General features: G+C 39.5%; 1 protein-coding gene across 1 annotated transcript in view; it reads left to right on the forward strand.

Moving 5' to 3' along the window:
* Nucleotides 1-731: 731 nt before the first annotated feature.
* Nucleotides 732-22,093, forward strand: part of LOC131228723 (uncharacterized) — a 51,496-nt gene continuing 30,134 nt past the window's right edge. Inside the window, exons 1-7 of the mRNA XM_058224573.1 lie at nt 732-901; nt 3,697-3,777; nt 6,198-6,318; nt 6,423-6,517; nt 18,558-18,629; nt 21,041-21,373; nt 21,522-21,630. Coding sequence (XP_058080556.1) covers nt 878-901; nt 3,697-3,777; nt 6,198-6,318; nt 6,423-6,517; nt 18,558-18,629; nt 21,041-21,373; nt 21,522-21,630 — 835 coding nt within the window. The 5' untranslated portion in view covers nt 732-877. The remainder of the gene's footprint in view (nt 902-3,696; nt 3,778-6,197; nt 6,319-6,422; nt 6,518-18,557; nt 18,630-21,040; nt 21,374-21,521; nt 21,631-22,093) is intronic.

Here is a 22,093-nt window from a genome sequence, read left to right on the forward strand (position 1 = left end):
CCGATGGACTGGCCCTTCACTTCGTGGCATATAGGCGGACGGTTAAGAAGATAAATACAACATCTACCCACGTTGGGTGGCTGGGAATATGAGACCCACTAAAATAGACTGCCCGGATCTCCCTCACCACGATGAGGCGTGTAGAAAGGGACGCGGTTTGGCTGGTGATCCCAACATCAGCCGGATAGCTGATGTCAATGCTCTGTGGGCCCGCCATGATGTATTTGCTTTATCCATGCCGTCCATCTATTTTTCCAGCTCATCTTAGGGCCTAAGACCAAATATGTGGCAGATCCAAAGTTAAAATGGATCACACCACAGGAAACGGTGGGGATTGAACGCTTACTTTTGAAAACTTATTGGGGGCACAGAAGTTCTGGATCAAGCTGATATTGTGTTTTCCCTTAATCAAGGGTTACGTGACTTTATTAACAGGCTGGATGGCAATTACATATTTCGGTGGGCCCCTAAAAAGTTTTCAACGGTTAGCATTCAGTCCCCATTTCCTATGGTGTGTTCCAGTTGAGTTTTGGATCTGCCTCAGTTTTAGGCTCACGCCCGAAAATGAACTAGAAAAATGGATGGACGGCGTGGATAAAGCACATACATTACGGAGGGGCCCGCATAGCTTTGACATCACCTAGTTGGCTGATGTTGGGGTCCAAACCGCGTCCTGTGGATAGGTGGTCTGAGATCCACACGTGTGTAGAACTAGGAAAACCTCCCGAACTGAAACCGACCCAGCCTCTCGCCCAGCTCGACTGACATATTCCATAACCTTCTTCCTCCGGTTCTTCTCTCACTAGATCTCTCTCTCTCTCTCTCTCTCTCTCTCTCTCTCTCAAATTCCCTCTTCAGAAAATCTCCGTCCGGCGCGATGGTCGTTTGCAAATGCCGCAAGGTGCACATCCAAATCTCATACAATCACATTTTCATAAAACTTTTTTTTTTTTTAATTTGCCCCTCACCTTCGAAGATTTTACTTCCAGAATTCATCAAATGCATTGGAATTTCTTGATTTCCAAATTACGAAAAATTGAAATATCATATGCATGATTCTGAAGCAGAAATCTACGAATCTGAGTTTGTGTGAAGAATCATACGTTACTCCGGTAGAGCACTCTAAATCATATGCATACAGATCGGAACCCGCTAAATTTCGTTTTTCACCATGGGCCGGCATATCGCAGAAGTCGCGCTGGTTGGATGTTCCTGGCCGTTCAAATCGTTGTGATCAAGCAGAAGGTCGAAATAGACGTGCTCACTGATGCATATTCAAGGGCAAATGTCTGTTTCTTGTGCTGTTGTCATTGTCCAATCAGTTCAATTTTTGGGCTATGATTGATCCACAATCCGGAGCGTGAATTGGATGGTCTGGATCAAATGTATGCTGGAAGTGTATAAGTAGTATGTGCCCATCTCTGCTAGAGTACACTGCTGGCTTAGAATGTATCTTTTTAATTCATTTGTTATCTTGTATGTAATAATATTCAAGAAAATGATGTTTGATATAAAAAAAGCTGATTCAGTTGGTGATTATCCAGCTGCAATCAACGGTATGTTGTTGACTCAGCATAGAGTCTTTGTTTTAGTTGGGGCATTTTTTTTTTTTGTCTGATTCCCACCCATATATTGCTCCCTTGATGCTTGAAACCTTCCACAAATGGTCTTGATCAAAATCGGTCTTGATGGTACCAGTAAGGGCGGGAGTCCAAACTTCGTTGAATTTGGGATATCTTTCATTCAAGGATGGATTGGCATTGCTAGGCAAAGCTTGCCAAGCACCAAGATAGGATGTCTTTCCCAACTTAGTTTCTGGATTGGGATGTACTAGGGCACCGGTGTTGTTAGGTTAAGCTGGCCTACTTGGGGTTTTGATTGTATTAGAGCACCGAGATGTGGATTGGGATGTCTTTCTCAAGTTAGTTTCTTGATTGAGGACATTGCCCCCCATTTGAGTAAATAGTTTGAGTAAATAGTTTGAGTAAATAGTTTCTTGATTAGGCTAATGGTTTGAAATAGAGGAACTATGGGCATGTTTGGTTTTCCAATTTCCTATGAAATGAGCCATCATTATCATTTCCAAGTGTTTGTTTAAACAGGAACTATGGCTCATAAATCGACTTAGTAAATTGTAATCATTACATTTTCACATTTTCACATTATAAAACCCAAATTCACAGTGGTTTCTGGGTGAAACAAACAATGTAGCAAAATCATCATTGCAGTCAAATGGAAGTGATGTCACCACATAATTAAAAGATTAAATAATCTTTACCCATATACAGCTATTTACTGTTGTAATTGGAAAACAAAACATGCCCTATAAGATCTGTACTTCCACGATTGGAGGCTTACTACACTATACTCTGGTTTCTAGTTCTGACAAGTTGTGGCCCGATGATTCAAACCATTAGCCTTCTAGGCCCCTAGTGCGCAACTCGGTTATCGAGTCAATGAGATCTCAATATCCAAATTCTAAAGGGGAAAAAAAAAGAAGAATACTTACAGGAACAATGGAGTAGAGAGGAAGAGAACTTTTATTGATATCAAACTTTTCTCTTACAAAGCTTGAAGGAAAAACTACGCTTTGAAAGATATTTGAATCCAGCGCCCCCGCCCCCCCCCCGTTTTTATGGCTCCTAAATGAATCCTTGATTGAAATCTCTACAACTAAGAGAATCAATCACAATTTATTGCAAATTAATCTAATCTTTCTTCATATAGTAAAAGGCTTATAAAAAGCAAACATGGAAAGCAATTATATCTCTATATCTAACCCATATCTTCAATTATATCAATTACATGCTTATCACATCTTTAAATCAGACCCCATATCTCCCAAAAATAGTAAATTATAATCCCCAAATATGTAAATAATTAGTAAAAAAATCAGCATATGTTGGGCCATTCGGTGGGCTGTGGGCCTACGTCATTGACAGGCCCTATAGGGGCCTAGATGAGCCATGGGCCTGCATCAGCCCCACTATGGATGGACTGATTTACAGAAATCTCATCTATAGGACATGCCTAACCTTTTGATATGTGACCTGTAAATAAATGGTTGAAAAGAGAAATGCAGCAATAGGACACACTCAATGGAAAGGGCCCTAGATTGGTGGCTAGGGTCTTTCAAATGTTGGAGAAATTGGGGCATGGTCCGTCTACAGTGGGATGCAAGGTCTGGATCACTTGAACCAGATGCCTTACTCATTAGTACTGAAAACCTGAGGATACTGTTGAAAGCCTCAGATCCAAGATCCTATAATTCCTCTTTTTGATAATGAAATGGCTTTTACAAAAAATAAAAATTATTATTCTACATGTGGTTGTTATTCTGGCTCTAATTGCTCTCTAAGATCCTTTAAATTATCAAGGAAGTAGGTAAAATGGTGCCTCTTATATAGCCTCCTACGGTCTTGATGTCATCACTCAATTGATAATGTAGAATCATGAATACGAGAAGGAACAACATTGTTTATTTGTTGAAAACAAAAAATAAAATAAATTAGTAAAAAGAAGGGTGCTGGATATTGTCACAGTTTGTAGTTGCACTGAGTGTCTTGCTGTGGAGTTCCATATGTGCATTGGCATTTAAATATGCATCAGTAGCACCCATCTATATAAGATTGTAGCTCGCACATGGTGATTTTCTGTTTTTTTAACTACTAACATTTGGAGAGGTTTTGGGTTCAGGCTACTAAGCTTTATTGCTTCGTGCATAAAGTTCCCGTTTGCGGAGAATGCATTTGTTTCCCGGAGCACCAAATATGTGTGGTAACTACCAAAACTGTCTTCTTTTTTGGCCTTCATATACATTTGCTATCCAAGATTTGCTATCCTTCTTGGATACCTGCAGCAGATGTGGATTGGGAGATTTGGCGGCCTTATAGTCTCGCAGTGGATATCATTCTATCAATGAGTATACACCATAAAAAAGGTTATTGTCACAGCTATTAAAAAAGGAAAATAAAAAGAAAAGAAAACTGTCCCGCTATCTGGGGTTTGTTTTAAGATCCTGCCTCATCAGTCCTACCTATCTAATGTCATATCTCAATATTAGCATACACATTTTAAAATCCACACTATGAAGATCTAAGGTGGCTTTTAGGTTGTTTTAAATATTTGATATGCGCTGACATTTGAACTGTTATATTACTTGTGACATTGCTCCAGCATTTCTGTCAGTTCTGTAACAATGTATTTCATCTTGTAACAATGGTTCTGGAGATGAACTATTCATCTTTATTTCATGCTCATTTCTGTATCTGTCTGTAGTGTATACCTTGCTACTTCGCATCACTTTGCTAATGTCACCACCTCCACATGTGAAATTTCTATGCTTGCTTGTTCTTCGTTTAGGATGGTAGCTATGCCAGTGAATATTTATGAAGCTGTTTAAGTGTAAGACACAAGCTGCTCTTAACTTGGTTAAGGAATATTTCTTGTTTGTATGAAGAAAAAGATCGATTGGTATACTTTACTGGTTGCTACATTATATATTTGAGATTTTCTTGTGCCTCCAATTTTTCAAATATTTCCTAGACGATCTTCAAAATGATTATCTGTATACATTAAAAGAAAGATTAACTTTGGGTTATCATTTACTTGCAGAAGATTATATAAACACTTCCATATATGTTTAAGCCACTCTCTTTCTTTCATCAATCAGGGTCTTAGCCATCTCAAGTATTCCCAGGACAGAATTAGAGAAATGTAAAGTTCTGTAATCTATTTGTATTTAGGAAGAAAGTTGGAGCTCTGGTATGAATTAAGCCTTCTGTCTTTCTAACTCGGAGGCCTTCTATACTCTGAATTTTGTCCACATGGCCATTCTAGCTGTGCATGAAAATGATTTAGGAAATCCGTGGCATTTCTGTTCTAACTGTCCCACTAGTTGTGAATGCTTGAGGTGTCTGGTGTTTTTTTCTAACCTAGGCCGAAGCTTCATCTTATAGGACTTAAAATAGTTCGATCGCATTGTAAACATTATACAAATTGTAGCCTTATCTTACATCCACTTTGTATCTGGTTTGTCACTGGATTCGTTCATGTTGGGCTTGTCATTATTTCTTGTTCGTACTACAGATTTTCCATGGGCAGAGATTTCTTTTGTGCCTTTCTATATATATTTTTTTAAGTTATAATATCGCTCCTATTTATTGATAGAGAATAAGCTCACTAATCTGCATAAGTTTATGCATAATGCTGAAAAGTAAGTTTCAGCCTGAGATTCCAACTCTTACTGTTGTGGATCATGAATTAATTTTCTTTCAGCCACCTCTTTTTCTTTAAGAATCTTCCTTAATAATACCTTTTCTTCTCCGCTGTAAAGAGATCAAGTGGTTGGGCTTAGGTTCAGCTTTTCAAGTCATTATTGCCTAGCCTTCTCTAAATTGGTGGCTTCTTAGTTTGATTATAATTCTTTTCTTGCCTTTTGTATTTAAATTAACTTGGCTTATTCTTTCTTATATGAGCTAGTTGACTATGTATCTTTTGTTGGAGTGATACAGTCCCTTGATATACATTGATACGCCACACTCTGACAGCTTAAGCTTTTGGAGTAAATGGTTGTTTGACATGGTATCAGAGCGGAAGGTCCTATGTTTGAATCTCGAGAGCAGCAAATATGCCTTGCTAATATATTATTCTCCCACGGGGGGTCAGGAAAATCAGGTCCGGCCCAGGGACCGGGAAATCAAGCCCGGCCTATTTATGGTGTGAGTGTCCCTCCACCCTTGTCAGTATGTTCCCGTGCGCAGTTCCCACTCCGCACGTGCAGGGGGGTGTTGGAGTGATACAGTCCCTTGATATACATTGATACACCACACTCTGACAGCTTATGCTTTTGGAGTAAATGGTTGTTTGACATCTTTTTCAAATAGTCGCAGATTATAAGGTAATTTACTCGTATATATGGTTCCTTATTAATGTCAGTGACCAAGTATCCTCCTCTAGTCCATCCATATTCCTTTTTGTTCCTATTTCCAGTACTCTCTTACTGCAAACTTTCTGCATAGGCTTATTGGCAGATGACATAAGATGTAGTTACTTATGGTTTTCTATTTTGCTTAAGTTTGGGAAATTGGATGACAAACACATTTTTATGCGTTGTTCTGCAATAATAGGAGTGATTCTCCTGAGCCATATACTATATAATGGCATTGGGATGTACTTATTCGCATGATTGTCTTCAGGTCCGAACCTACTCAGAATGGGTAATAGATGGAGAGTATGATTGGCCTTCTAAATGCTGCTCATGCCATGTTGTGCTCGAAGATGGAAATGATTCTCAAACTACTCGATTGGGTTGCTTGCGTATGTGATACTTCTTATGCAGTGGACAAATTGTCTTTGCTTTCATGACTACCTTGTCAACTCAAATTGCACCAATTTTTTTTTTTTTTTTTTTTCCATTTCAGATATTATGCACACAAATTGCCTGGTGTCACACGTTCAGAGTTTTCCTCCTCACACTGCACCAGCAGGATATGTGTGCCCTAAATGTTCTACTTCTGTAAGATCCCAAACTAGAAACTATGCATTTTTGAGCTTTCCATTACATTTTGCTTTCATTTTTATTGTTGAATTATGAGGAGATAGTGTTAAATAATCTTGCCAAGTGCCAAAGCCGAACAAAAGTGTCTCATTTCTTAGCCTACACAGAAATTTTCGTTGCAAATATTTCCTTTTTTGCTGACAATAAACATTAGTTAATTCATGAATGGATGGCAAACAATTCTTGAAAGAAAAGCTGGGGCCTCAAAAGGATTCAATAACAGGGGAAAAAGACTTTCTATTTTTGCAATCTATCTTCCATTCTATAGTTAGCCAACCCCCCAATCTGCTCTTCTTACTATATACGTGGGATATCTTAAATACATATGGCCAAGCGATAGTGAAGGATTTATCATGTTTCTGGTTAATCCGCTAAGGAAGAGTAGAAATTTGATTGACTGCCCCTCACTTAAGGCCATTCTTAAATGTATTTGGCCACGATGGAATAGAAAAAGCCACAAAAATTCCTTGTAAAATTTAAGCACCGCCCCCCCCCCCCCCCCCCCAATGGGGAACAGCCACAAAGGGCCTCAGCAGCCCCAGATTGTTGACCGGGCTGATTTTTGTGTCACCATCAAATTTAGCTTTTAAATGTCAAGTTTTCTTTGCTTGAGATTCTGTTTCTCTTGTTGCTAGGGAAGCCACTGGCCCTGCGGATGCTTTAGCTTTTGAGGAAGTGATTCATGATGCTTCGTATGTAGGGCAATCTCTGCTCTCTTCTTAATCTTACATTATCCTTCTCTTCAATAAACTTATTACCTATCAACACACACACACACACACACACACACACACACACACAAAAAAAGAAGAAGAAGAAAAAATGAAGAGCTTTTAGAACCGTAGTAGTATCCTTTGGATGTGAAAGTTTTCAACATTGTCTACCCAATCAAACTGAACTGAGTGTATTGCTGTTTTGCTGCTTGAATAGTACATTTTGGTATAAGGAAGAGAGGATGTAATATGGCTTAGAACACTATTTTGTCAATTTCCTTTCAACATAAATTGATTGGAGGGTTTCTTAAGCAGCAAGATATTCCCTCTAAGTCTGCATTCACGTGTCTGTGCTACTATGCTAATTACTTGTATAATATTACACTGGAAGAATCTAGAATTCTCTGGGAAGTTTTGTAGTTAGACTTGTTTATATAAATTAAAAGTCCTAGAGGGTTTCTAGCTGCTGGATGAATGCCAAGTGCCAGGGGACGAGCCACTGATGTCGATCTCCTCTATGCCCTAGCCTGGCTAAGGAAGAGTAGGGGGGTGTGAAACATGAATATGTTGATTTGGACCAAGCATTGTAAATGTAATATTGACTCCTTCACGATGATTAAGGATATGTCAGAAACACCCCAAGAATCAATTATTTTCACTTTTCTTGGGTATAATTGATTCTATGTTAAGTAGCTGTTTTGTAAGCAATTTCTCGGAGAAGCATTTTATCTTGTACTCCAAACATGGCTTGAATTATTTCTCCTGAGAAATAGCTACAACCTATTCTCTTGTGAGAATACTCTCTCTCTCTCTCCTGCCCCCTGTTAGTCGAACAATTATGGGGCCCACACGATGGATAATGGCCCCACCTTGATCCATAATCAAAGATGGCCCATAAGATGGATGATCTAGATTCATGATGGAATTTTGTCATAAAGATTTGGACTGTGATTTTGATGCCCGCTGATTGGATGGTTAAGATAGCTAGACTAAAGTGATGCTTAAGAGGAAAGAGAGATCGGATGTGGAGCCCACATGATGGGCCGTCCATATACATGATCAGATATTTTTCATAAACAATATGGTGAATCCATAATCATAGATGGCCCATAAGATGGATGATCTAGATCCATGATGGAACTTTGTCAGAAAGATTTGGACTGTTATTTTGTTGTCCACTGATTGGATGGTTAAGATAGCTAGACTAAAGTGATGCTTAAGAGGAAAGAGGGATTGGATTTGGGGCCCACATGATGGGTGGTCCATTTACATGATCCGATATTTTTCATAAACAATATGGTGAATCCATTTATTCATTAAAAAGACAATCCATTTTGTTTGATTGGGTGGCTAGGATCATTAGATAAATTGATTCTTGTGAGAAATTGTGTAGCAGAGGTAGGGCCCACAACATGGACTGTTTGTATCCACAATTAGACGATCTTTGTCATAAACTATGTAGGCCGTATATCTTGTTGGCCATTGATTGGATGGATAAAGGTCATCATCTTGAAGTGGTTCTTGAGAGGAATGAGTGAATCAGAGGTGGGCCACAAGATCAGCAGTCTAGATTCCATAATCAGACGTTTTTTGTCATAAATGATCTGGATTGTCCATTTTTTGGCATTGATTGGATGACTAATACCATCAAATCCAAGTGATTCATGAGAGCAACTATATATTGCATCCAGTGAATGGTCTAGATCCATGTTCAAATAATCTTTTTTTTTTTTCGAAAATGATATGGACCATTCATTTTGTTGGCTAATGTGCTGGGAAAAAGGCTTAGATGATGGAATGATATGGACTGTTCATTTTATTGGCCATTGATTGGGTGGATAGGATCATTACATTAAAGTGATTCTTGAGAGGAATAGTAAAGTAGAGATCGAACCATAAGATTGGCGAAGAGATCCATGATGAGATGGTATTTTGTAAAAGCAAGACCTTAATCTTCGTAATTAATTTGGAAGTATGCCTAGAATTTATTCTTCAAGAGTATCTACATCCAAATACTATTCTTTGAAGGGCATTCTTCTTTCGATAGATGATAGTGAGAAAGTGATAACAGATGGGCAATTAGAATAACTATGTTGATGCAGGGTGGTGCCAACAGGTAATTAGAAACCTGATAATGGGGGATGGAAGAATTCGGGACTGAATAACAATGATAAAATAAATATGAAAATTCAGGCTGTAGCAGATCTAGGGTTTAAAGGGAAATAAGAAATAGAGAGGGGTGTTTAGGGTTTATATACATAAAGAGAGAAGGGGTAGGGAAACCAATGGAGAGCTTCGTCCAGCCTTGTAGAATAGGGGAAACCCACCCTACATATTAGGGTAAGAATGTAGATGGGACCTGAATGGCCTAGGGATTCGAAAGTTCACAAACCCTAGACGCGAGCTTTAAATGATCTTTAAGGGTTGATGGGTTTGTCTAAAATCAGAAATGAAGAGAAACAAATGAGATTCAAAGGTCTGAAACAAAAGATGTGAAAGTAAGAAGAGAAGAAGAAGATTATAAAAGATTAGAGGAGGGAAAGAGATAGGTTTCACCACGGAATCAACACCAATAATGATCTTGGAATCAACACCATGACGAAAGACAGGAATCAACACCTCTACCAGGCCCAGCTACATGTTCAAAGAAAGCTCTTTCTTTTTCTTTAAAGACCAAATTACAATCCATCTTTTCCCTAAAACAAAAAAGCCTAAATAAAGACTACTAGGCTGAGCTGAATTACAGAAAAATACCTATTACTAAAATACCCCTGCAGTAAGCTTTTCTTAATTAAAAGCACATGTGCACTGCTGGGCTCAAGGGGGCCCAGTTGCACCACTCATTTTGGCTTTTTAAAGTGGTCAATTGACTTGTGGGGCTTAGAGAAGACTTGGGGGCCACCTCAGCTGCATTTCTCCTTTTACATACTTTAAGGCCGCCATCATCTCTCCCCACTTGGAAAAACTCGACCCAAGTGAGTTGGCAGCTTGGTACCTCTCATCTAAATTCGGATTAAGATGTTGGAAATTGGAAATCGTAATCCATATGGAATATGAAATTGGAAATCGTAATCCATATGCAATATGAAATTGGCAATCCTTCCATTTGACAAGGAACTTGTGATATCCGCCATTCTTAGTAGACACCAATTGATTGTCATACACATCTTTGGTATCTTCGCCTATGGTAGGCATGGGAGTTAACCTTATGGCTTGCTCCTCATATCTTTTATCTTCATGGTGGCCATGATAAATAGTCAAGTCTTCAACATTGAATGTTGAGCATATGTAAATATTCTAGCAACTCCAAAATATAAGCATTGGCACTAATTTTCTTCAATATTTTGAAGTGACCAGCACTCCTAGAGTGAAGCTTTTGGTACTTCCTTTTAGGAAATCATTATGATCGGAGACGTATCATCACTTTGTCACCCTCCTTGAATTCCATGAAGCACCAATGCAAATCAGCTCGCAATTTATAATTTTCATTGCTGGTCGCTAATCTTCCTTACCTCTTCATGATTTTCAAGCATATGTTGGGCAAAAGTTTCAGCCTCCTCCCTCGGTCGTGCATCTATAAGTGGGGCAGTCAAATCAATGGGTTGTCTTGGTTTCATTCCCAAGTCCCAACACTACCTCAAATGGTGACAATCTGGTAGATTGATTAACCAAACTATTATAAGCAAATTCAACCATAGACATAATCTGATCCCGCCTTGAAACATGGTCACTAACTAATCACTGTAGTAGATTTTCCAAACTTCGGTTTACCACCTCTGTCTGACCATCTGTTTGAGGATGATATGCGGCCAAAAACTTAAGCCTGGTGCTCATAATCTTCCATAAACTTTTCCAAAAGTAGCTCATAAACTTCACATCCCTACTAGATACAATAGATTTTGGCACACCATATAAGCGAACCACCTCCCAGAAGAACAAAGTGGCTATCTTTAGAGCATATGAGGTCTTAGAGTAATGAATAAAATGAGCCATCTTAGAAAAGCGATCTACTACGACAAAGATGGGATCATTGCCTCGTACAGTCTTCGGAAAACCCAAAAAAAAGTCCATACTAATATCTTACCATGGTTCTTGAAGCACGGGTATCGGTGTGTATAAACCTATATTTTTCTTCCGTCCTTTGGCAAGTTGGCAAATTCGACATTTGTGCACCATCTTGCCACATCTTGCTTCAATGAAGGCCAATAAAATCTATCTTCTACTAGAGTAACTGTTTTATCATGCCCAAAATGATCGTCGAGGCCACTCAAGTGTAATTCTTGCATCACATGCTCCATAGAAAAGTGCCGAGTATACATAGACGAGTTTTGAAGAAGAGATATCCATCATGCACATTGAACTTTGGGTGACTTGCTTGCTGCCTGGTATGAAAATCTGCATAAATCTGCCCAAAATCACCATTTCCCCTATAGTCATGCTTTATCTGGTCGAAACCAATCACTTCTACTGACATTGTTGTCAACAAGTAGGTTCGTCTACTCAATGCATCAGTTGCTTTGTTCTCAACTCCCGACCTATGTTTCAGCATAATGGTGAATTCTTGGAGATAAGCACTCCATTTGGCATGCCTATGACTTAACTTTTTCTTGGAATTGAGATACTTGAGTACTTTATGGTCAGAGTAATGAACAAACTCTTTGTTGATGAGGTAATGCTGCCAATGCCTTAGTGCCTACACCACCGTGTAAAATTTCACATCATATGTTGAGTACTTTTGTTTGGCTTCATTCAACTTTTCACTAAAGTAAGCCACTAGGTGCCCATCTTGATTGAGCACTCCCCAATACCGACGTGAAAAGTATCACAAGCAACTTTGAAGACGACTGCAATCATTTTAGCTTTAATATCTTCAAAAGCTTTAGTTGCTGCCTTGATCCACAAAAACGGTCCCTTTTTCAAACATTGAGTAATCGATGCCATAATGGTGTTGAAATTTTTGATAAATCTCCTGTAAAAGGTGGCTAACCCATGGAAACTTCACACTTCGTGCACCTTAGTAGGAATAGGCCAGCCTAATATTGCTTTTACTTTATTCGGGTTAATTTCTACACCACGTGAAGAGACTACAAAGCCAAAAAAGATCACACTTGCACTCATAAAAGTGCACCTTTTCAAGTTAATGTAGAATTTTTTTCTTTTTTGAGAATTCTCATTACTTTTTGAAGGTGATCAATATGTGCTCAGAAGCCTCTTTGCCATATACAAGTATATCATCAAGATAGGCAACAACGAAGCGACCAATAAATGGATGTAGTACTTGGGTCATTGCACGCATGAAGGTGCTAGGAGCATTGGTCAGTCTGAAAGGCATAATCAACCATTTGTAGAGCCCATCCTTTGTTTTGAATGTTGTCTTCCACTCATTCCCAGGTCTGATTCGTATTGGGTGGTAGTCACTTCTCAAGTCAATCTTTTAAAAGACTGTAGAACCAGTCAACATGTCGATCATATCATCAAGTCGTGGTATTGGGAAGTGGTACTTGGTGGTTATTTTATTTATGGCATGACTGCCCACACACATTTGCCAACTCCCATCCTCCTTTGGCGTCAACAAAGCTGGGACAACACACGGACTAAGGCTTTATTTGATAAAGCATTTCTGCAACAATTCATCAACCTGCCTCTTTAACTTGGCATGCTCAGTTGGATTCATTCTGTAGGTTGGTAAATTAGGAAGTATAAACCCTAGGACGAGGTGGATAACATGCTGAATGTCCCTCATAGGTGGTAATTCATCTGACAATTCATCAGGTACCAAATTTGAAAATTCAGACATCAACTTTTCTACTTGTAGATTCATCACTTTCCCTTTGTTGAGACTTTGTTTTTAACCTCTCTCGTCACTATAGCATACGTGACACCTCCCTCTTTGCTCTCTTCAAATTGTCTCATATATAAAACATTAGATGACTTCTTTGGCTCAACTCTCTTTTTCATTGGTTCACTTGCTTTCATAGGCGTAAGGAGAATCTTCTTGCTATTAAATTTGAAGGTAAATTGTTGGCCTCTCCATCACTGAACACCTTTCGATCATAAAGCCAAGGACTCCCAAGAAGTATATGAGAAACGTTCATGGGAAGTTGGGAACTACATCGCACCAAATGGAATCTTCATAGTGGGCCATCTTAAAGTTCACCAAGCACCTCTTGGATATTGGAATGGTCATGTCATTGACCCACGCAATCTTATAGGTTTGTGGGTGTGCCTCCACTGGTAATTGTGTCTTTTCAATCAGCTTTTGCGATACCACATTTGAATAACTTTCCCCATCAATAATCAAGTTGCATACTTTATCACCACACCTAACTCTGGTTTGGAAAAGAGTAGTCCATTGCCAATCTTCAGTCTCTTCCTTAGGGGTTACAAGTACTCTCCAAACAACTGCCAATATTCCATCATTCGGGTCACATTCATAGGTGTCTTCTTGCTGTTCATTGGCCTCACATGGATCTTTTTCCCCTTTGGATTCATTATCCCCTTCTTCCTCACAAATAGCATTAACTTTTTGAGGGCACGTGCTGCATAATGCTCATTTCCACCACAACTATAGCAGTCCACATCTTTAATATCCCTGTGAGAGCCACTTCCTATAGGAGCTTTACCTTTATTCTCTGCCAAAAGAGGTGGCTTGGAAGTTGCAGGCTTGCTAGTCGTTGCATGATCGGGAGTCCTCATTGTCCGGCTAATTTCAACACCTCTTTAAGTAATCAACTCCTTGACAACGGTGCTAAATTTTCTCCCAACAGACTGTCTAAGTTGTTGCTCAATTTTCAGAGCTAATTGGAATGCATCATCTATTCCATAAAGTCTCACAACAGTAATTTCTCTTTGAATTTCAAATCTAAGGCATGATTTGAAATGAGAGAGAATATGATGTTCGTTCTCATTAATTTGACAGTGGACTATGAGCTCATTAAAGCGCTCCATGTATTCTTCCACAGTCATGCTACCTAGTTGAAGTTTGACCAGCTGTTGATAAAGCATATCCTTATAATAAAAAGGAAGATACTTCTCTTTAACTTCAATTTCATCTTTTCCCAATGAACAAGAGGTGGCTGGTCAAGTCGATACATACAATCTTCCACACTTCTCCACCAAATACGACTATACAAGCATGCCCCTTGAGCTTCATCTTGGCAAATCGGACTCGACGATCATCATCTATGTCGGACCATTCAAAGTAATCTTCCAAAGTGGTCAACCAATCAAGAAATTGATTCGGCTCCATTTTGCCAGTGAAATCTGGTATGTCTATTCTCACTTTCTTCATAATATCATCAGTCACATAGTTACGTTCAGGCCCGACCCCTCCAAAATGCCTTGGTACGGTCTCTATAAATGCACCTTGGGGAGGAATAGGCCGCTTTCAAGTAGCTCTGTTGGTGGTTAAATTAGTAGGTGCCAATGGATGCTCTCGAAGAAGATCATTGACCTCACTTTCTTCCTCCACCACATGTTGTCCGGAAGTCTCACCATATCACGTGTCATGTGTAGGGTTTGCGGGCACGCGATTTCCATCATTCCTTGACTCCAATCTCTCCACTCGCATCTTCAATGCATCCATGTGACGTACAAAGTAGTCAATTTGATCCACCATGTGTGCGAGCATGTCATCTTGTTGCACATCTGTAAATCTCCCACGATAGGATCTGCCTGTGCGAGTTGACATTGTGGCAATCCTAGCTCTGATATCAATTTGATAGCGGATGGGCAACTAGAATAATAATGTTGATGCAGGGTGGTGCCAACAGGTAACTTGAAACCTAATAATGGGGGATGGAAGAATTCAGGATTGAATAATAAGGATTAAAAAATATGAAAATTTTGGATATAGCAGATCTAGAGTTTAAGGGAAAGAAGAAATAGAGAGAGGGGAGTGTTTAGGGTTTATATATATAGAGAGAGAAGGGCTAGGGTAACCAATGGTTATATATATATATATATATATATATAGAGAGAGAGAGAGAGAGAGAGAGAGAGAGAGAGAGAGAGAGAGAGAGAGAGAGAGAGAGAAGGGCTAGGGAAACCAATGGAGAGCTTTATCCAACCCTGTAGAATAGGGGAAACCCACCCTACAAATTAGGGTAAGAATGGAGATGGTCGTTTGAATGACCTAGGGATTCGAAAGTTCACAAATCCTGGATGTCACCTTTAAATGATCTTTAAGGGTTGATGAGTTTGTCTAAACTCAGAAATAAATGAGATTTAAAGGTCTGAAACAAAATATGTGAAAGTAAGAAAAGAAGAGGATTACAGAAGATTAGAGGGAAAGAGATAGGTTTCATTGTGGAATCAACACCAATGATGATCTTGGAATTACCACCAAGATGAAGGAGAAGAATCAACACCTCTACCAGCCAGATGTCCAAAGAAAGCTCTTCTTTTTCTTCAAACACCAAATTACAATGTCTTTTCCCTAAAAGAAAAAACCTAAATAAAGACTACTAGGTTGACTCACAGAAAAATACTTATTATTAAAATACCCTTGCAGGCAACTTTTCTTAATTCAAAGCACATGTGTGCTAGGCTCAAGGGCGATCCTCGTTTACATGATTGAACTAGTATTGGCTCGTGTTAGTTAGACACCTTTACAATTGCTCATTTGCTTGTACACAGTATAAATTCCATACCCATGTCATATGTTGTCGTACCTATGATTTACCTGGTAACCAAAGTTAATAGTGTCAACTGAAATTGGTACTTATTGCTCGATACGTACCACTTTCAGCCCCGGATGATACGGTACACCCACCTGTACACATTAGTAGGGGGTGAAAATTGGACCACATTGTCCCTGACTTGGCTGTATCCGATTGGTTTGAATGAGTAAGGGGGATTCAAATTAAGTTGCTCGTGCATGACTTGTTGAGACTTTATAGATGACAGCTGTGTGGGACCCACCCATGATGCGTATCAAAATTCCATTCCGTCCATTAGGTATGTCCCTCAATGGTTGGCATGTAGCCCCAAAATCAGGCCAAAACAAAACTCTAGTGGGCTACAATGTGGGGAACAATCAGGGAGGACACCTAATGCAGGGGCGTTTTCACACCGGCTCGAGTGGGCTGGCTTGTGGGATGCAAGGGCACACTTGGGGTGGGCGGCCCGTGTGAGGCGATAACCATGTGAAGTGGGGCCCACGAGGGGGGTTTAGCCAAGGTCCTAACCCATGGGATGTGGGGCCTGGGCTATAAGATAAATGGATTAATTTGCCATGCTTTATCAGTTTGAGCTTTTAGAGTAAGTGGTTAATTGTCCTGCATCAAAGTGGTATCAGAGTGGGAGGTCTCGTGTTCGAGACTCCTCACCGGGGGTGATTAATGCAGGAGAATTTTTACATCGGGCTTGAGTGGGGTGGCCTGTGGGACGCATGGGCACACTCGGCGTAAGCCCTACCCATGTGAGGCTGTACCCATGTGAAGTAGGGCCCACGAGGGGGGTTCGGCTGAGGTCCTAACCCATGGATGTGGGGCCTGGGCTATAAGATAAAGTGATTAATTTGCCATGCTCTATTAGTTCGAGCTTTTAGAGCAAATGGTTAATTGTCCTGCATCAACACCCCCCTTAGAAAAGGATCATATTTTTTGTTTGGGGCCTATCGTGGTCCTTTATCTATTCACAAGGTGAGCCCTATCAAGATGAAAGTACTCCTGACAAAAATGGCTAATCCAAAACTCAGGTGGGCTACATCACTTGAATTTAGAGGGTTGGGGCAAGTTCTTCCACTGTTTTGTTTGATTGGCCCACCTGAGTTTTGGATCGGCCTGATCTTTTTGGGTGTCTTGTCTTCATGGCGGGGTACAACTGATGCACGGTCTGGATGTCACCCAAAAACCAAAATGGGCCAGCAAACAACTTGATTCTATGTTAAGTTAGCAAAACCCTAGAATTTACTAAAACATTCCGGTTGGGAATCGAGCTAGATCAATAACTCCTACATTTTTTTTTGCACCATTTAAAATTATGGTGGTGACTATTCACTCATTCAAATGACATGGTTTAAAGGCAATCCAGACTGTCCAAATTGCCGTGTAAGTACCTAAAAAATGCTATATAAAGATAACATTAACATCTGATTGTCCCCCTCAAATTTGACCCCCCATTATTTTACCTTTTTAACAATCATTTGATGTGAATTAATTAAATGGTAGGATTACTAGATCAGTGTTATTTTAGGGATATGCTCCGTCCATAATGGGACCCACAACTTGGGTGGTCTAGATTTGTGTACATCCCTGTCACACGTGAGAAAGATGAGTCACTACCATTTTCAAAATTGTGCAAAGTTAACATAGGAATCTAGCCCTGGGAATTAAAAAGGTCCTTTACTAATTACTCCGCCAGGTTTCTGCTCCCACATGTTAGAGAGGAGTTTGGGAGTCTATAGTTGCACATGATACTCATGATTCCATTTCTGACAAGTGGGGCCCATGGATTAGTAATCTGGACCATGGGTCTACTGTTGTCCATCATGGATGTATGGTGATTTAAAAATATGCTTGATATATCATGGGATACAAACAGATGGTTGAGACAAGAGATGAAGAAATACAATGACAGTTCAATTCAGCTGGATAAAGTCTTGATATTGTGTAGTGGTAGGATCTTCCAATTCAGGAGTTTTCTTAGGGAGAGTTTAGAATTGATGGGATACAACACAACAATGTCTGGATGACCAAACCATGGCCCAATTGCTTGATTTTTAGAAAATGGGGTCAGCCAATATCTGCCCAAATTGGCTGATATGGCATATAGGTATTGGTTTTGGTGGTGACTGATGCAGGACCCCAGAACTGGTTTTTAGTCCTTGCTGGTAACATACTGCTAACATCATGATTGTATAGGTCTGTCATCTAATAACGGGCCTGAAATGCATCACATATTCCCACATTTACTGCTCTGCTCCTGTTTCCAGTCATTGATATGATATTTCAAACGTATCTATTGCAATAGAACCTGTCAACAGCCTAATGCCTCACATGGCATGTAACTGGCAGAAACATTCCGTTTCTCCATGCTTTAGCTGATGCTAGTAGAGGACAGATCTAATCTAAGATAATCTGATTAGAATCAGGAGAGCCACATATTTCATATGCTGTATCTATATCAAAAGGTTACCTTGTTATTTCTGCCTCCTTACTCTTAACTTGTTGTCAAATGGGACAATTATTTGTTTTATGATGTTGTTATTTCTGTAAGATTCTTTATCATGGCAAATTCAGTCACCAGAAATTGTGTATTCACTGATGGCACTTCTCTTGCAGATATGGCCTCCTAAAAGCATCAAAGATTCTGGATCACGTCTTCATTCAAAACTAAAGGAAGCTATCATTCAGGTGAGGTCAATGACATTACCTGATTATTATTATTATTATAAATTTTCTTCTCTCTCTCTCTCTCTCTCTCTCTCTCTCTCTCTCTCTTATTATAAATATTAACATGAGTGTTATTGAATGAGACGATCTTTAAAAAAACATTATTCATAGATGGCTTAATTTTGTCCTGTCTATGCATTAAGCAATCAAACTTAGGACCTTCCTTTTGTCTTTACTAGATCAGTTGGAAGAGGTGGATGAGGTTCCAAGTGAATGAGAGGGTGGGTGTACTACAATGGCCTTGACTATTTGATGGGTTGTTCCTTTCATACATTGTTCCTTTTCATGGGTGACCTGGTGTTCCTTATTTGATTTGTTTGGAGTGGTTTTATCACTACTGACGTCAATGGCAGCCTTATTGGATGGATGGCCTTGTGAGCCACTCCCATCTAGAGTCCCTATTTAATGAAGGTTATGCTTGGTGGCAACAGTTTGGTTGATTAGGAAGGGATATGATATTTGGAAATAAGGTGGAGGTTTGTTTTTAAAAACTGACAATGGCAAATTGTTATTTACATTGCAGCTTTCATTTAGCTTCTGGGCAGGAAAAGGGTATTGACCATGGATAATCTCCAGAAGAGATCCATGATCCTCCCAAACATTTGTGTTGTGTATAGCTGTTGCGGAGTCAATTGATCATCTCTTCATCCATTGTCCCTTCGCTTGGAAGGTGTGGGGGTGCTTACTTGGAGTATTCAACACCATGTGGATGATTTCAAAGTCATGTAAAGACCTCCCATGGGCCTGGAATGGTGGAGGAATAGGGAATGATGGGAAGGTGGTGTGGTGTCTTCTTATTATGGTTGTGGTTTGGGTGATTTGGGGGGAACGGAAATCGGAGTAGATGCTTTTTTCAGGATAGGAGTGCATCTGTGGAAGAGGTGGTGAGGAAAATCAAGATGGAAGTGTTGGTATGGGCGCCCAGTGCGAAGGCTGTGGAAGTTTGTAATCTTGTCCCTTTTTGGGTTGTAGGTTGGGCCTGTATTATTTTCCTGTCTAGTTTTTGCTCTGTCATGTCTTCTCTATAAAATTTTGTTCTCTCTCTTTCCAAAAAAAAAAAGAATAAAAAAGAAAAAGAAAAGAACAACATAAAAAGGCAAAAACCAAACTCAGGTCACAGAACTCTAATAACTCATTACCTCATTGGAAAAAGCATCCAACAGAAGGGAGCTGCAAGAGACCGCTTCCTGAGCTAACAAATCCATTACAGAATTAAACTCTTGCCAAACAGGGAAAAGGGGAAAATTAAAATAAGAAACTAAGACACGTATTTCCTCTAAGACATTTGTAAGCTTCCAAGGTAAGATTCCAGATGTTGCCCATCGGACAACATTAAAAGGATCATCTTCCATCACCAGAGTGCCTCTGTGAAGGTTCTGGAAGAGCCGGAGAACAGAAAACAGTGCGCAAGCTTCTGCGTAAGTAGCATTACAAGAGCTAACATAACCGAAGAAAGCTTTAAGAATTAAGAGATATCCCTATATACCCCCAACCCTGGCTGGTTGCAGATTGCCAAAGGAACTGAGAATTCAGATGGGGTGAGAGGAACTGAATGCAGCATCATATCTTAGCTTTAGCAGCTAAGAAAATCCATCAAATTAGAGGAGTTGCTGCACAGATAGTTTGCCGAGAAGGTGGTGCGAAAGTGGAGGACACCACCAGCGAGACACCTTAAACTCAACTTCAACAGAAATTTCTTTAGAAATCCAGTCGGGCATCGGAGGCATTATTAGGGATCATTGAATGGAGTTTGCCTCTTCTTTATGGGTCATACTAAAAGGAGTCTAATGAGGTGTGGGTCTATGCATTTTGCAAAGAATCAAGGTTATCAATTATCACAATGGAGAAATAATTTATGCCAACTCTTATCAACACAAATACAGAATGCCGTGCCAATCATAAGCCGTTAAAATTGTTAATCAGCTAGTCCCACCAAACGAAGTTCAAAGGACATGGCATTTCAAAATTTAAAAAATCAACAAGAACACAAAATGTCTAAAAGGATTGCTTGAAACTACTACTATCATTTTTACCAGTGTCAAATAAAATTTTACCAGGATATTCAGTAATACTCTTTACTGTTTCTATTAAGAAATTAAATATATATCTTCCATCTGATAAATAGTAAGCCAGACAAGAATTCGAGCGGTCGTCATTTTCAGTGCCATGACTTCCCGTAACCTTCAGTTCTACTACTAACCGCATTTCTTGATTGTCTTTGAATTTTCCTTCTTGTCCCATTTAACATCCCATGGATGTTTTACCATTAGCCAATAATTTTTGTTTGTAGAGTTGTTCACTCATGTGTTGTTATTAGCCATTCTTACACTTGAAAGTTATGCTTTGACAATTCATGTTTGATGTCCATGCAGACTGGCCTTGAGAAAAACCTATTAGGAAGTCATCTGGTTTCATTGCCGGCATCAGAGTCTCGTGTTCCTCCTCCTGCTTTTGCTTCAGATCCGCTGATGAGTATAACTGCTGTGGAAGGCAGGGAGAGAACTAGCACAAATGCATTTGAGTCCATCAAAGATCCTAGCTTTCCATCTTCTTCAGTTGTAAAAGAAGAGTTCTCAGCCGAAGGATACCCAAATGCAAAATTTTCTTCACAAGATATTGTGGAGGTGGATGGTCCCAGTTCAGTAGGAAACCAATTCACAGCTGACAATGATTCCAATTACATGAAAAGCTTGAGCCCTACTGTTGTAAGTAGATGTTGGTTATTTATTTCCTTTCAATGAATATCTCTGACCAAAAAAGTATTTTTGCTTGACTGTCTTGCTTGTGATATTTATGGGAATGCAAATGTGCTCTATGATGATACCATGTTTCTGTGGCCATGCCACAATACAGCCTGGTGCTACAACGAGAAAGACTGGGCACCATGCCGATAGACAAAATTCTGAAGCTTCATATTATGCGGATGATGAAGACGCATCCCGGAAGAAGTACACTCGAAGGGGTCAGTCTGTGTTATAGTTGTTATTTGTTGGTTATAATTGTGTTTTATTTTCTTTCTGGTGTTGTGATAAATCCTGCTGGTTGGATTTATTGCATCCAGTGATTTAATAAATCTACTGCATCTGGTTAGCCGCTTTTACATTTGATGCTCTTCTTCTTCATCTTTTTTTTTTTTTTGTTTTCCTTCAAACTGTGTAGATGTTTTTGGCTTCTTTTCTAAGGTAGGACTTAGGAGCAAGTCCAAATGGTCATTTTGGTTTATACTGCACCACCACTTTTTTAAGTTGTGGTTTCTCATACACCATATTCATGGCGTGTAGACCGTCCAAATTGTGGGCTCCATTGTGAATGGAGCTTAGCCTGAAAGTCACATTGACCAAACAATGTTAACCACCTTATTTTGCTTGTTGAATTTGAGTGCTGACCATTTTCTTTTTAATTGTTCAATTGATATCCATCAGTTG

Source organism: Magnolia sinica, chromosome 16 (genome assembly GCF_029962835.1).
Source record: "Magnolia sinica isolate HGM2019 chromosome 16, MsV1, whole genome shotgun sequence".
NCBI lineage: Eukaryota > Viridiplantae > Streptophyta > Magnoliopsida > Magnoliales > Magnoliaceae > Magnolia > Magnolia sinica.